The following is a 17,118-nucleotide window of genomic DNA, read 5'->3' as shown; positions in this document are numbered from 1 at the left end:
TAAATCCATCTGGCAGCTCAGTAGGAATTTTTGTTTTGGTTAAGGAACACTGATGAAAGACCCTGTTGGCAAAATACAGTCAAAGTAGTGTCACTTTGTTTGTCATTCCCAAAGGCTACCAGTGTTTACCTAGAGGAATTTACAGGAGCAAACACAAAAGGAATGTAAACCTCAGGTCAGTCGTTTAGCCCTGGCTTTACCCATGGCCAGACACATGCAGAGTATGCAACCACTGGATAGTACAAGGGATATCTTTTTAAAAATCCGTCATTCAAACCTGGAAAACCCAGAATAATCTACAGTTGTGGCCAAAAGTTTTGCATCACCCTATAGAATTAACAAATGTAATTATTTTCATAAAACCGAATGAAACCTGTTGAATAATGTTACATTAAGATGGTGATTACATAGAACTTTGTAGTTGTCCATATACTTAATGAAAAACTCATGAAAACGGTGACATTTCGAAATCTAATATGAAATACTGTACTAATATTATGGCTTCCGGTTTTGCGACATCATTTTGTAGCTTCTTTGAAGACAGACTGGAATTAAACCACATATTTGCGAGATATAGTGAAACCATTACTAAAGACCACCTCTATAAAGGACCACCTGCCTACAATGACCCCATGACTCCCCAGTACTGTACTGCACGCAGGAAATAAAAATGTACATTATAAATATCATATGGGAGATATTGAAATTGGAGAAGGAATCTATGAAAAAGACCTAGGAGTTTTTGTTGACTCAGAAATGTCTTCATCTAGGCAATGTGGGGAAGCTATAAAAAAGGCTAACAAGATACTCGGATACATTGTGAAAAGTGTTGAATTTAAATCAAGGGAAGTAATGTTAAAACTGTACAAGGTTTCCATCTTGAATATTGTGTGCAGTTCTGGTCACCTCGCTACTTGATATTGCTTTCCAGAAGAGCGACCAGAATTAAAGGTTTAAAAGGCATGTCATATGCAGACAGGCTCCAAAGTCTTGAACAAAGAAGACTACGTGGCGACCTAATTCAAGCATTCAAAATTCTAAAAGGTATTGACAGTGTCGACCAAGGGACTTTTTCAACTGAAAAAAGAAACAAGGACCAGGGGTCACAAATGGAGTTTTTCAAAGGGGCATTCAGAACAGAAAATAGGAGACACTTTTTTACACAGAGAATTGTGAGGGTCTGGAATCAACTCCCCAAAATGTTGTTGAAGCTGACACCCTGGGATCCTTTCAACAGCTGCTTGATGAGATTCTGGTAACACAGCTACTAATGATCCATGAGGTATGGGCCGAATGGCCTCCTCTCGTTTGGAACTTATTGTTCTTTATCCTCATAGACGCCAAATTGGCTACTTAACAGACCTCTAGTTAACATCGCGGGATTACACACTTCGTCTGGGAGCTCAGGAAGGATCTGGCTTGACTTGACGTGAACTCCACATAGGTGATCGTAAATTTCTCTCATTCCATCGCCTCGCCACAAGTTTTTACTATATGCAACCTGTAGGTGTACACAACGATTTTGACAACGGTTTTATAAGTAATTTTTGTATTGATTTGACAAAAAAAGTAACATGTGTAGGACTTTTTGACAATTGTGAATATTGAAATTTGTTAATTTAGAAACCTTCGAGAAAAGTTTTCCAGACGATATCACGTTGACTATCAAATTGGCTATATGATGCACTGATAGTTTAAGGAGACATTGTCAAACAACTTGTTGATATGTTTTTTTGTTTTTTTTTTTTTTTTTATTGCCCTTCCTGCAGTGATTTAGGATGACAGATCTCAAACCCCAGTGTACTTAAGCTGCCATTTTAAAAAGAGCTTTGAAATAGATTTAAAAGTTAGTGTAAAAAGTTGACAACAATAAATACAAACAGAAATGATGGGAACATATGAGGAAATCAGAAAGTAAGCACCATTGGTATGTTAAAATAAACACACTGTTTTGACTACAGGTTTTCTTTTCGTTGTAGCTTCTACAAAGTGCATGCTATTAAATACTGCAGCCCATTATTACATATGTTCCATGCACAGTTGAGATACCCACCCTATATCTGTATGCTATGGTTGTGAAGAAGTCACTGGTAGCAAGATATTTGTGAGAAATAACAAAAATTAAAATAAAAAAAAAAAAACAGATTGCATTGAAATGATTACATTTGGTTGTCCTATCTGTACTTCTAATTTTGTTTAGCAGCCAATCTGACACTCACGTGCCTCTTTTCCACTGTACAACTCAGCCGCACCAGGGCCAGGGGTTAAGAGGTGACTGGGTTGTTTTTCCACTACAGAGCCGAGCAATGCTACTGACGCCACATGCAATGAAAGACAGCTGTTGTTAATTATTGTTATTAATTAATTCTGTTTGCCAAAAGATGCAAAAGCAAATGGTGTTCAAAAATGAATAGACCAATGGTAAAGCTGTATCTTGTACTGCTATATTTTGTAAATATATTTAGGAATTTCTTTTTAATCCACAAATGTTACGATTATATCGACTTACTATAGTGTAATAAGTTCTGTCGAAGGGGGAAAAAGTTTTAAAAATATGATTTGCCAAAGATATCCTACTTAAGGATAGTAGTTGTTTTTTCTAAAAAAAAATTTTGTTTGGGCGCTTAAAAAAGGCAGCTGCGCGATCGTAACGAGAGCTGTAGTTGTGTGTGTGGTACAGCTGTACAGTATTTTTGTAAATAAGTTTAGAATTGTTTTATTTCCTGCATGTTTCTTTCTTTATAGTAATATAATAAAGGTAAAGGATGAGAAACTTGGGCTGGTGGGAGGGCCAACAAATTTAATTAAAAAGGGATATCTGAAATTTCTGAATTATCGGCATGACTTAAAGTTGTGTACCATTCCAGGTATTGTCTTCAACAAGACGACTTTAATTAGGGACCAACAATACAGTACAGACATTCAACATGAACTCAAGACTGTGCTGTGTGAGCACCGACAACAAGCTTACTTTCATGCTGAATGGGGAACTGCGTTACTACTAAACATTCCCTCCAGTAAATGCTATCTCACAAACCTTATGTTGATTCCATTTCAGTACATTCAAAAGGAATTAATAAAAAATCTATGAAAAAAGAGTTTGTTGACTCAGAAATGTCTTCATCTAGACAATGTGGGGAAGCTATAAAAAAGGCCAACAAGAGGCTAAAAGAATTTAATCTATTTGGTCTTGAACAAAGAAGACTATGCGCGACCTGATTGAAGCATTCAAAATTCATTCTAAAAGATAGACAATGTCAACCCAAGGGACTTTTTCGACCTGAAAAAAGAAACAAGATCAGATAAAGGGGCATTCAGAACAGAAAATAGGAGGTACTTTCTTACACAGGATTGTGAGGGTCTGGAACCAAACCCCAGTAATGCTGAAGCTGACACCCTGGGATCCTTCAAGAAGCTGCTTGATGAGATTCTGGGATAAATAAGCTACTAACAACCAAATAAGCAAGATGGGCCAAATGTCCTCTTTTTGTTTGTAAACTTTCTTATGTCTAATAACAAACAGTACATTCTTTAAACACAAAATAAACAAACAAAATACTCACGATAATAACTCAAGTCTTTCCTTCCGGTTTCGCTCAACCATAACAATGATTGCTGGGGACTCCATATTGAGAAACACAGCAAGTTCAATTCGCAGTTTGGACCCCCTTACTACAACAGTGTGCTGCCTTCCGGGAGCCTCGGTCAAGCACATCACTGAGAACGTGGACAGGCTCCTAGAACGAACAGGAGACAACCCGGTAGTAGTCGTCCACATCAGTACAAACAACACTGGAAGAGACAGACCAAAATCCCTGGAAAACAAATTCAGAGAGCTAGGAAGGAAATTAAAAGAGAAAAACAAAACTGTGGTATTTTCTGGTATACTACCGGCACCTTGCAAAGGACAATATGGACAGCTGGAAATAATTAATCAAAACGCATGGCTGAAGATGTGGTGCACACGGGAAGGCTTCACCTATCTTGATCATTGGACCACATTCTACAACGAGGACTATCTGTATAGACGGGACGGACTGCACTTAAATAACAAGAGAACCAGTCTACTCGGAGAAAAGATCCTCGAGCAGGTTCAGAAGCATTTAAACTAGAAAGGAAGGGGGGAGAAATCAACAAAAAAACAGAAGGGAGACCGTATCAAAACAAGAACAACAACTCAGGTAAGACAACCATTAAATGTATTTATCTAAATGCTAGAAGTATCAGAAACAAAATTCTAGAACTTGAAGCTACTGCACTAACAGGTAACTATGATGTGATAGGTGTTACTGAAACTTGGTTGTCTGAGAGTGATGGGGACGAATATAATATTTGTGGGTATACACTGTATAGGAAAGACAGGCAGGACAGAAGAGGAGGAGGGGTAGCGCTATACATAAGAAACAGTCTTGAAGCCCAGGTGTTAAACCTGGACAAAGAAAATAAAACCGAATCAATATGGGTCAGAATAACAGACAAAAATTCAAAGGGCATAATAATAGGAGCATGCTATACACCGCCAGATTCAGACGGTGAGCAAAATAATCTGTTATACAATGACATTAGAAATGCATGTAGCAAAGGAGAAGCCATACTAATGGGGGATTTCAACTTCCCCCAAATAAAATGGGAAAACCCGGTGGGTAGCACGAAGAATGAAATAGAAATGGTGGAAATGACAAATGACTGCTTCCTAACACAATTTGTCAAGGCACCGACTAGAGGGGAGGCATGCCTTGATTTAGTCTTTTCAAATAACGAAGATAGAATAACTAAAACAGAGGTCAGAGAACCACTGGCAAACTCAGACCACAACATGGTCTCATTTGAAGTGTTTTTTAAAACCCCAAAAGTAATGACTAAAGCTAAGGTTTACAATTTTAGAAAAGCAAACTATGAAGGTATGAAACAGAGACTAACAGAAGTAGATTGGAGTAAAATAGAGAAAACACCCACAGAAGAAGGATGGTTGTTCTTCAAAAATGTAGTACTAGAGGCGCAAAACAATTACATCCCTAAAGTAGACAAATCTAAATGTAAAACTAAATTGCCAAAATGGTTTAATAGATCAATTAAAAAAAAATATTCAGCGAAAAAAGGCACTTTACAGAGCATTAAAAAAGGACCAAAAAGAAAGTACGCAGAAAGAGTACACAGAACTGCAAACGCAAGTCAAAAAGGAAGTTAGAAAGGCCAAGAAAGAAATAGAAATGAACATTGCTAAGGGGGCTAAAACCAATTCCAAAATGTTTTTTCCAATATTACAACAGCAAGCAAACATTCAAAGAGGAGATTAAATGTTTAAGAGATACAAATGTCAAAATCGTAGAGGATGAAAAAAAAATAGCAAATATATTAAATGATTACTTTTCACAAGTTTTTACAAAGGAAGATACTGACAACATGCCCCACATGTCATCCAGTTCCTATCCAGTTTTAAATAACTTTAGCATAACTGAGGCAGAAGTGTTAAAGGGACTAGGAGCTCTTAAAATAAACAAATCCCCTGGGCTGGATGAGATCCTCCCAGTAGTACTCAAAGAAATGAAAGAAGTCATTTACAAACCGCTAACCAAGATCATGCAGCAGTCTCTTGACACAGGGGTGGTACCGACAGACTGGAAAATTGCAAACGTAATACCGATCCACAAAAAGGGAAACAAAACTGAACCAGGTAACTACAGACCAGTAAGCCTGACTTCTATTATATGCAAACTTATGGAAACTATAATAAGATCCAAAATGGAAAATTACCTATATGGTAACAGGGTCCTGGGAGACAATCAACATGGTTTTAGGAAAGGGAGATCGTGTCTAACTAACTTGCTTGATTTTTTTGAGGATGCAACATCGATAATGGATAATTGCAAAGCATATGACATGGTTTATTTAGATTTCCAGAAAGCTTTTGACAAAGTCCCGCACAAAAGATTAATTCTCAAACGGAAACACATGTACATGGATTAGGGAGTGGTTAACATGTAGAAAACAGAAAGTACTGATTAGAGGAAAAACCTCAGAATGGAGTGTGGTAACCAGCTATGTACCACAGGGATCAGTATTAGGTCCTCTGCTATTCCTAATCTACATTAATGATTTAGATTCTGGTATAGTAAGCAAACTTGTTAAATTTGCAGACGACACAAAAGTAGGAGGAGTGGCAAACACTGTTGCAGCAGCAAAGGTCATTCAAAATGATCTAGACAAGATTCAGAACTGGGCAGACACATAGCAAATTACATTTAATAGAGAAAAGTGTAAGGTACTGTAAGCAGGAAATAAAAATGTACATTATAAATATCATATGGGAGATACTGAAATTGGAGAAGGAATCTATGAAAAAAGTTTTTGTTGACTCAGAAATGTCTTCATCTAGACAGTGTGGGGAAGCTATAAAAAAGGCTAACAAGATGCTCGGATACATTGTGAAAAGTGTTGAATTTAAATCAAGGGAAGTAATGTTAAAACTGTACAATGCACTAGTAAGACCTCATTTTGAATATTGTGTTCAGTTCTGGTCACCTCGCTATAAAAAAGAGATTGCTGCTCTAGAATGAGTGCAAAGAAGAGCAACCAGAATTATTCCGGGCTTAAAAGACATATGGTCATATGCAGACAGGCTAAAAGAATTGAATCTGTTCAGTCTTTAACAAAGAAGACTACGTGGTGACCTAATTCAAGCATTCAAAATTCTAAAATGTATTGACAGTGTCGACCCAAGGGACTTTTTCAGCCTGAAAAAAGAAACACGGACCAGGGGTCACAAATGGAGATTAGACAAAGGGGCATTCAGAACAGAAAATAGGAGGCACTTTTTTACACAGAGAATTGTGAGGGTCTGGAATCAACTCCCCAGTAATGTTGTTGAAGCTGACACCCTGGGATCCTTCAAGAAGCTGCTTGATGAGATTTTGGGATCAATAAGCTACTAACAACCAAACGAGCAAGATGGGCCGAATGGCCTCCTCTCGTTTGTAAACTTTCTTATGTTCTTATGTTCTTATGTTTCAAGTTAGAATCACAAGGTTATTTCCAGGTAGAAGAGTAAGCAACCCGAGGGCTCGGTCATGTTTCAAGTATAACAAAGAAAAAACATATTGATGTTTTTTTGTAATCCGATGAATGGTTGCCTGACAACGGGCTGTTATCCTTATAGGATATTCCTGCCCATTGGGTAGGTATTGCTGAGCTCTCTATACCAGAACTGCCGGTAGGCCCCTTCCTGGGATAATGCACTTGGTCCCACCCACCAAGGGGATAAAATTATCATCCAAAGGAAGCCATTTCTCTTTTTCCATCGAATCCATGAGGGCAACCGATGCGACCTCACAGTTGGTGGTCGTCTTCTCTTTCAGGGAAACAGGGTTATGGTAAGTAACCTACCATTATTTTCAATTTGAAGACAACCACCAATGATATTACATCTGGGATAATGTATACTAGAGCTGTCGTGAAGAAGAAGGAACGGCAGCATATGAGGGATGCACAAGCATTGTCTAACATAGAGGTTCGTGGTGTGAACTTACACCCTCAAGGACCCTTGTGCCTACAGAAGGCAAGGCAGGGTCTACAACATTATGACGGTAGAACCTTGAGAAGGTATGTGGGGTAGCCCAGTTAGCCGCAGTACAAATATCAGACATTGAGGCACCTCTGAAAAGGGCCCAAGATGTAGCCAACCCTCTAGTGGAGTGTGCAGCTATCCTACCAGATGGGGGCAAGCCAGCAATATTATACGTAGTCAAGACTATATCCTTAAACCAATGTGACAGACGCTGCTTAGGGAGGGGCTGTCCTAGGGTCCGTGTCCAGTGACAGACGAAGAGCTGGTCAGATTGACGCAGAGCGATCTGTCCTATGCAAGTAGCATCTCATTGCCCGCACTGGCCAGAGGAAATTTAATCTGTCGTCCTCCATTGAAGCAAACTGAGGTGGATGGAAGGACTCTAGTTCCACAGCCAGATTAACGTGGAAGGCTGTGATCACCTTGGGGAGGAAAGTAGGGTTGGTGCGCAGAGACACCCCGCTGCCATCCTCCCAAATACTTAGCAGAGGTGATAGCCCAGAGGAAGGATATCTTCATAGGCAGTTACTTCAGTTCTATGGATTGTATGGGCTCAAAAGGGGCCTTCGTGAGAGCCTCCAGTACAATATTAAGGCTCCGTTCGGGGAGAAGAGTCCTCCTGGGAGGGCGTAGCCAAAAAATGTGCATCCAGAGACATTGAATCTATGGGGGAATGGCAAGCAGAGATAGCCTCTAAATACACCTTCAAGGTGGAAGGTGACCTACCAGCATCAAGCAGTTCTTGCAGAAACTATAAAATGACTGGCATAGGGCAAGATATGGGGTCATGGCTTCTAGCCAGACTCCAAGCCTGCAAATAACTCCACTTATAGGTGTACAAGGACCTAGTGGAGTCTGCCCTGGCACTCTGCAACGTACTCACAACCACATCTAATAGCTCTAGGGCTAACAAGCGGTCCTTTTCAGGATCCAGATCCAAGCCGGAACCTGACAGGTTCGGGTTGCCAAAGAGACCCTTTTGCCTGACTGAAGACATCCATGAGAAGTGGAATCTCCCAGGGATAGCCATGCAACAGCTGGCAGAGTCGAAAACCAGACTCTCCTGAGTCACTTGTGGAGGGGGCAATGTGTCGTCTCTGCCGAGGCAAAGATATCGACCTGAGCCTTCGCGAACCGTTCCCAAATGCGCTCCACTATCTGAGGGTGGAGTCGCCACTCTGACGGATGCAGACCATTCCTGGAGATGAGGTCCACTGCCCAGTTCACCACTCGGGGAATGTGCGTCTCCCATAGAGACAGCAAGTTCCTCTGAGCCAGTGGCAACAGCCTGAAGGCCATGCGATGCAACCCCCGGGACAGTAGACCACCCCGGTGGTTGACACACGCCACCACTGTCATGTTGTCTGTCCAGATCAACAAATGCGTACCACTCAGCACTGGGAGAAAGTGGTAGAGAGCAAGGGATACCGCTTGCAACTCCAGCATGTTCAGCTAGGGTCCACGTACTATTCTGCCTTCCCAAACCGCTGCCCAACCCAAGCTGGAGGTGTCTGTCATCCCCAGTTGGTGGGTCAACACTACTCCCATTCACACACCTTGGCGCTGGTCACGTCCTGCATTCTCTCTACCTGGTTGTTTGCTGCTGGTGTGTCCTGTAGGTGATGCCTTCGGTCACCCAGCGGAGTGATGGGGACTGGAACTGTTCTAGTGACAAGCCGCGTCTGAGAAGCTTGCCAGTGGTTCAAGCAGCCAAGACTTATCAGCATCAGGGACTCTGGCTTGTGACAGCCACAGCTGCCTACAAGCCCTTATCAAGCTAGTTAGCCTCCGGCCAACAGCTTGGCCTTGGAGACCGGCGTATTGGACAGGAGACATAACTCGGGGAGCGGGGCCTCGTGCAGTACACCATTCATGTAAGCATTAAGCACTCTAACGCCTCTTCTGCGTACGCCCACTTGAGATGCGTTTCCGTCACCTTACGTTGAGGGTTTGGGCACGCCGGGGCTCTATCCAACCCACCCACCGGCAGGGCCCTAACTAGGGCTGCGATGGTGGAGTCTACCGGGGGGAACACCATTAGGCCAACCTTATTCGCTTTGCCTTCTAAGGAGGCAAGCAGTGCGGCCTGTTTTAGCACTCTAGGACCTGAAGCTGGATGACCCCAGGAGGAGGGTTCCTCCTCCATGAAGTCTGGGAAGGCAGGGAACTTCTAAGGGTGGGGAGCCATCGTCTGCGTCCGGAAAATGGACAGCGGGGATGTGGCAAGACCTAGGCCTACGGAGGCGAGCGCGGCTAAAAAAGTCAGTCAACAGAGGCGATACGGCAAGGCCTAGCCCCGTGGAGGAACTGTGTACTCTCAGAAAGAATGGACAACCACTCGCGGATGACTGCACAGGCAGTCGCTCACACACGATAGACAGATCCATAGAGCAGCCTACCACACAAGTGAGGAGGCCACTGAAAGACAGAACGGCAAAAAGGCTCTGTCTCTTCAAAGTAGTTTTTTCTAGAAAAGCGGCGAGCCAGCTTTCAGCACGAATGCAAGGGAAATACAATCGACTCGAGAAGCTGTTTTCTATCAACACGCTCGGCTCAACACTTACCGTCTTATATTACCGTCTTGAGAAGGAAAAAGAGAAATGGCTTCCTTTGAGTGGTTGGGACCGATTGCATCAGGATATCAAGCCTGAATTAACCCGCTTACTTCAAATGGAAACGTTAAGTTCTTCTAAATACAACAGAAGGGATAGTTAAGGTTTCTGGTTGTTGGGGTTTCTTTCTGAGCGGTCCGCTTGCCTTTAATGTTGTAATTAGCGTCCTTAAACCATCTCAGTTTCATAAGTTAATCATGGAAAAATGATAATGACAAAAAAAGCTAAACTATTTTTTTTTACCTATACATTCCTAAAACGACAGTGATGATCACTTTACCGTCGCTGCTTGGAGGTTTTAGCTATACTGTTTCAAAAAACAAAAGCTTCACCCTCGCTAAACTACTCAAATAAAATGAATAATGGTAGCAGTGATTAATTATGTGTTTGCATTATAAGAGCACTACTTAAAATGCAGAGCAATTTATTTTATTCCGCACATTAAGTTATTCACTGGAGTAGAGAAGTCTTAAAAGTCGGCACAAAACATACTTAAAGGCAGGTACATTGTCAGAATAAATTGCAAAAAAGATTAAATAACTATATTAAATTGACAGTATCCTACTGCACACATCAATCACACATAATAGTAAAAATGTTGAAAAAGACAGTGGTTATAGATATCAGCGAAACTCTAGGATTCATGTATGCACACGAGGGATTAAATGCATTTTATTTTGTGGCAAAGTAATGTATAAAAGAGCCTAGATAAATGATTATTCCTATGATGTTTTTACCAAGGCCCATGCCTCGGGTGCCTTGGCCTGTTACGGCCTTGAACACTCACTAAATATTACTTTACATTGACTCACAATGTGCTTGTCCCTAAAATTGAACTCAACTACACCTTATGAAGTATATTAAGTACTGCATGTGCACATAAGATTCAGGGTTACGGTAAGTAAACTAACGTTCCCTTTCAATTTGAAGACGACCACTGAGGGGTTAAAACTATCATCCAAAGGAAGCCATTTCCTTTTTCCTTCTCAAGACGGTATGGTAAGATGGTAAGTGTTGAGCTGAGCGTCTTGATAGAAAAGAGCTTCTCCAGTCAAATCGAGTCATTGTATTTCCCTTGCATTCATGCTGAAAGCTGGCTTGCTGCTTTCCGGGAATCAACGACTTTGAAAAGACCAAGCCTTTTTGCCTTTCTGTCTTTCAGCGGCCTCTTTGCTTGCATGGTAGGCCGCTGTTTGTATCTATCTGTCCTGTGTGAGCGACTGCCTGTGCAGTCACCCGCGAGTGGTTGTCTATTCTTTCTGAGAGTACACAGTTCCTTCCAGCCACACTCTCCTCCATGGGGCTTGGCCTTGCTGCATCCCCACTGTCGAGTAGACGCTGCCGGCTGTGTAGGCCCACCCACCTTGGTGAGTAGGGCCTTGTAAACAAACAGAGTATTCTCCCCTATACTATCTTTCTACTGTATTTTTATTGTCTGCTTGAACTCGCCCACCGCGGCTTCGGCTTTGTGTCCCCCCTGGTCCAGTGTGCACACGGTGCTCATGGTGCTTGGTACCCAGTACTACAACGCTAATGCGGGAACACACAGTGCTGCATGGTACACGGGGCACACGGTGCTTGGTTCTACACTAGTGCACGGGCATACGGTGCTGCACGGTACTCAGTGCATGGTGTACAGTGTTAGGTACCCTCTGCCACAGCGCTAGTGGATGAGCATATGACGTTTGCACTTAGCCAGTTCTTGAGCACAGTGATAGTGGTGTTTAGTGCACGGCATATGCACAATACCAGGCCCGTGTTAGTCGTGGTTCCACCCCTGCACAGCCTGCAACACCAATATCCCGCAAGAGGATCCTCTGTGCGTGGTGTTTGGGCGCTCAACATGCCACCTTGGCTCTCGAAAAGCGATAAGGGTAAAGCGTTCCAAGCAGGCAAGGGACATTATGGACCTCAAGGCCCAGGTGGTCCAAGTTTTAGAGCTCTTGGCTAAGCAGGCGCCGGCGGCCCAGGCCCCGTTGCAGCCCCAATTGCCATACCCGCTCCGACAGGGGAGTTCATGGTGGACGGGATGAGGGGTCTCAGCTGGTGCAAAAAGACATGCTCTCCATAGCGGCCTCTGGGGAGGGGGCCTCCTTCCCCTCTGACATTCCCCTGCTGAGGAAGAACCTGGCGTCAAGGTAGCCTCGGAAGCCAGTGACCCCCTGTTTTCCAGCTCTGTTTCGTTACTTATTGGACATGCTGCAATGATGGCTCCCAGCCCGCAGAAGTTCCCGGCCTTCCCAGACTTCATGGAGTGGAGCAGGGAAATAATAAACTGATCTCGACGACAAGTTCCCAGTTGCGAGAGGGAGTACTGGCCCACATGGCGGTTTTGACGGAGCATCTGGTCAGGCTGGGCCTCACTATAAATGATGCAAAGCTTTGTTTTACACCAGTGCAGTGCACCACGTACCTTGAGCTCCGGCTGGACTCCACTATGATGCGCGCATACCTGCCGGACGACAGAATTGCAGCTATTCAGGGGTGCCTTTCCATGTTTCGACAGGGTTCGCAGGTCACCCTCAGATTATGCCAAAAGCTACTGGATCTGATGGCTGCAGCTATCTCTGCCATTCAGCTGGGTCAGCTCTGCATGCAACCGTGGCTCAATGCGTTTCACCTCAACGACAAACGCGACAGACAATGTTGGCTGACTGTGTCTTACACGTGCTCAGCAGCCCTACGCTGGTGGAGGGTTCCCTCTAACCTGCGGAAAGGTGTGCAAATGAGTGTAGTACTGAACCGCCAAGTGGTGATGACAGACTCTTCCAATCTGGGTTAGGGAGCAGTCTGGGAAGGCAGAGGAGTACGCAGATCCTGGTCGGACTGCTGGACATCCCTGCACATAAACGTGCTGGAGTTGCAAGCGGTATTCCTTGCTCTCCACCACTTCCTCCCAGTGCTGAGCGGTACACATGTGCTGATCCGGATGGACAGCACAACAGTGGTGGCGTATGTCAAACACCAGGGAGGCCTACGGTCCCATAGATGGTGTCATGCCTCTGTAGATTCTATGTCTCTGGGTGCGCATTTTTTGACTACTCATTTCCTTAAAGGCGCATGCCGATTACAGAATGCCTGTGATATTGGATAAGATCTTTTCGTCTGTCGAGGGACACAGACCCTAAGACATCCTCTCTCTAAGCAGCATCTGTCACATTGGATTGTGGATACAGTCTCCACTGCCCCCACCTGGTAGGGTAGCCACACACTCCACTAGAGGGTTGGCTACATCTTAGGCCCCCTTCAGAGGTGCCTTGATGTCTGATATTTGTACTATGGTTAGGTGGGCTACGCCACATACCTTCTCCAGGTTCTACCGTCTTAATGTGGTAGACCCTGCTTTGGCTTCTGTAGGCACAAGGGTCCTTGAGGGTGTAAGTTTACACTGCTAACCTTTGGGTTACCCAATCCGCTGGTGTTTTGGCACTCCGACGTAGCCAGTGGGATCCCACCCTCGAGAGCTCAGCGATACCCACCCAATGGGCAGGCATATCCCATACGTAATGTCATTGGTGGTTGTCTTGTCTTTTAGGGAACCATGGTTACAGTAAGTGATATAAACAAAATCTGAAATTCTAATTTGGATTAGGCTTGAACCATAAGGAAATGTTTACAGTGTTTGGGTGGAATCTGTGCAGTATAACACTTAGAGGAAAGTACCAATGTTTTTTAGTTTTTATTTATTTATTTATTTATTTTGTGTGTGTGTGTGTGTGTGTGTGTGTGTGTGTGTGTGTGTGTGTGTGCTCTACATGGCAGCTATAGGCTTCCGTAGTACTGTATACAAAATGTCTCCCAAGTTAAAAAAAAAAAAAAAAAAACACATTCAATGTTTTTGGAAAAAAAGCCTGCAATCAATTCATTCCACAAACATTTAACCAAAACCAGATGTTGAGACATAGTCTGGAAGCGCCATAGAAAATTGAGAAAAAAAAAACATAACGCATTAACTGTTTGGAGACAGAAAAGAAAGTAAAGTGCCTTTCAGATATTTATTTTTGTTGCAGTGATGTAATATAAATAACTTGTTTAAAGTTTTGTTGTTCGGATAAAAGCTGCGTCACTGAACGGGGAGGAGGGAAGTGGGGGGCTGGAGAGAGACACAACACACGCACACAGACGCGGTGTGGGAGAGAGGGGATTTAGATGTGAATTGCAGAGCTCAAAATACTATTATCTGTTACTTCTGATTTGCTACGACTGTAAAAAAGTGAAGGAAAGAAAAAAAAAAACCTCGCTGGATTGTCTGATACATCATTTTTTTTTTTTGGGGGGGGGGGTTAAAATAACGCAGATTGGATGTCAATCACCGGCAAACGAGTCTTTTCTACTTACTAATGTTTGATGTGTCACAGGATGGATTTGTAATTTTTATTTGATGCAGATTTTCTTTTTGAAAAGTCGAGATAATTAGAGAGCTGGGAACTGACCCAGGGATTTTTCAGAACTATTAATTGGACATCGAGCTCATTTTTGAGGGGCGTATTGCGTTTTTCAATACGAATGGCAGGCTTTGTCCCATGTTTACTTTTCTCCTTTTTTACTCTTTTGGGAGTGGTGTGGAGTGCATCATACCCCCAGAGATACAACCTTTATACAGGGCAGCTCCAGGCAACACAGCCCCAGCAGCAGAATGGGTTGAGGGCAGCCAGCAGACACCGGTAAGAACAGACCACATTTGTTGCAGTTATTCAATGAAACCAAGTTTACCATAAATGCTGCTTAACATCAGTCATTACCTCATTAAAATACCAGTGTATTGAAAAAACACCAATCAACAGTTAAGGTAATAAAAAGCCTACACAAACTATTATATTACCAAATAAGTATGGATCAATAAGCTACTAACAACCAAACGAGCAAGATGGGCTCCTCTCGTTTGTTACCTTTCTTATGTTCTTGTGTGTGTGTGTGTGTTTATACATACACTACTAGACTGTTGCATCTCTCATATTTAGAGACTAAGTACATTTTCAAGACTGTTAGGATTAAAGAGTAAATGAAAATCTGCTTTTTCGTCGATTCCTTAAAAATACAGTCGGGAGTACAAAACGAGACCAAGTAACTTCGTTTTACTGCTTTAGCAGCGCATTTCTGTAAAACTGATTTGAAGATAAGCCTATGTTCTGACTGAATATATTATAAAATTACAGTTCGTATGTATGCGTAAATATATATTTAATTCCTACCAGTTGTAAATAGCCAAATGACATGGTTTCCACAAATTCCAATATACAAGCAATGTCAACGTGTGAGATGTGCTCTTGTTCGGTTTAGTAGAAGCTCGTAAAATAAACCAAACCACCTAGCAGAGCCAGGCGGTGACGACAGAACGCCAGTGATATCGGTGTCTCACCAAAGGTGATGAACGGATGTATTTTCTTCTGTTTTGTTTTAATGAATGTCATGTTATAAGTTCTTTGGTAAACCTTTGTGGCAAAATTCCTTATTATTCCTGTGCTTTTTGCTGATGGCAAGTTGAACTAACTGACAAGGAGAAATATATAAATAATCCACACATTCTTGGACTGTAGCTTCTAGACTTCTTTTATTTGGGAACCTCTTTCATTTATTTATTTGGAAATTCTTTAATTAGAAGTTCCTGAAATTAGAAGTTCATGAAACTGCACACACATTTCATTTATCATCTAAATATCACTCTCTATGTGAAACGGAATGCTAGATGCTGCCAAGGAAGATGAGGAGGAGCGAGCTTGAGCCTAATGAAGTGATAATAAGTGATAGCGGAGCAAGTGACACTCAGGATTAATAAATAATAACAATAGAAAATTAGGCCAGGTACAAACCTCTTGGTGTATTGTAGCGATCTCAGTTCCTGCAGACAGGCGCCTCACACAGGGCAAGGCAATCCACACACAGGTGGAGGGCGGGCACGAACCCGGGATCTTTCGCACTGAAGTTTAGTGCTGATACCGCTGTACAAAAGAGCTGGCTCCTTTGCAAGGGCTTATGTCTTTGTATGTGATTACATCACCTACCAGCCCTGCTGCTGCCCTCCCCCGTGCACGCTACAGTATTTTAAGTGTAAGCCGCAGTGCAAATGTCAGACATCAAGGCACCCTTGAAAAGGGCCCAAGATGTAGCCAACCTTCTAGTGGAGTGTGTGGCTACCCTACCAGCTGGGGTCAAGCCAGCACCATTATTCGCAGACTGTGTCCACAATCCAGTGTGACAGACGCTGCTTAGAGTGGGGCTGTTCTAGGGTCCGTGTCCTATGACAATCGAAGAGCTGGTCAGACTGACACAGAGCTGTTGTCCTATGCACGTACCATCTTAATGTCGGCACTGAGCAGAGGAAATTCAATCTCTCATCGTCTATTGAAGCAAATGAAGGTGGATGAAAAGACTCCAGTTCCACAGACTGGTTAATGTGGAAAGCTGTAATCACCTTGGGGAGGAAAATGGGGTTGGTGCATGGAGGAGCTGTGCACAGACAGCGCCTGCAGCTTGCTAATCCTCTTAGCGGAGGTGATAGCCAAGAGGAAGGCTGTCTTCACAGACAGGTACTTCAGCTCTATGGAGTGTAAGGGCTCAAACGGGCCCTTTATGAGAGCCTCTAGTACAATATTATGGCTCCATTTGGGGAGAACAGTCCTTCTATAAGGGCGTAATCGGCGTGCGCCTTTAAGGAAACGGGTAGCCAAAAAATGCGCACCCAGAGACAAGGAATCTGTGGGGGCATGGCACCATCTATGGGACCGTAGGCCTCCCAGGTGGTTGACATATGCCACCACTGTTGTGCTGTCCGTCCGGATCAGCACATGTGTAACGCTCTGCACTGGGAGGAAGTGGTGGAGAGCAAGGAATACCGCTTGCAACTCCAGCACATTTATGTGCAGGGATGTCCAGCAGTCCGACTAGGATCTGTGCACTCCTCTGCCTTCCCAGACCGCTCCCCATCTGAGATTGGAAGCGTCT

General features: G+C 43.2%; 1 protein-coding gene across 1 annotated transcript in view; it reads left to right on the top strand.

The window, feature by feature from the left end:
• The first annotated feature begins 14,107 nt into the window (after positions 1 to 14,107).
• The window catches only part of LOC121317149 (EMILIN-1-like), a 130,282-nt gene continuing 127,271 nt past the window's right edge, over positions 14,108 to 17,118 (top strand). The window contains exon 1 of the mRNA XM_041252789.1: positions 14,108 to 14,840. Within this exon, the coding sequence (XP_041108723.1) occupies positions 14,683 to 14,840 (158 nt within the window). The 5' untranslated portion in view covers positions 14,108 to 14,682. The remainder of the gene's footprint in view (positions 14,841 to 17,118) is intronic.

This window comes from Polyodon spathula, chromosome 6 (assembly GCF_017654505.1).
Source record: "Polyodon spathula isolate WHYD16114869_AA chromosome 6, ASM1765450v1, whole genome shotgun sequence".
Taxonomy (NCBI): domain Eukaryota; kingdom Metazoa; phylum Chordata; class Actinopteri; order Acipenseriformes; family Polyodontidae; genus Polyodon; species Polyodon spathula.
This window is presented reverse-complemented; position numbering and strand designations above follow the sequence as displayed.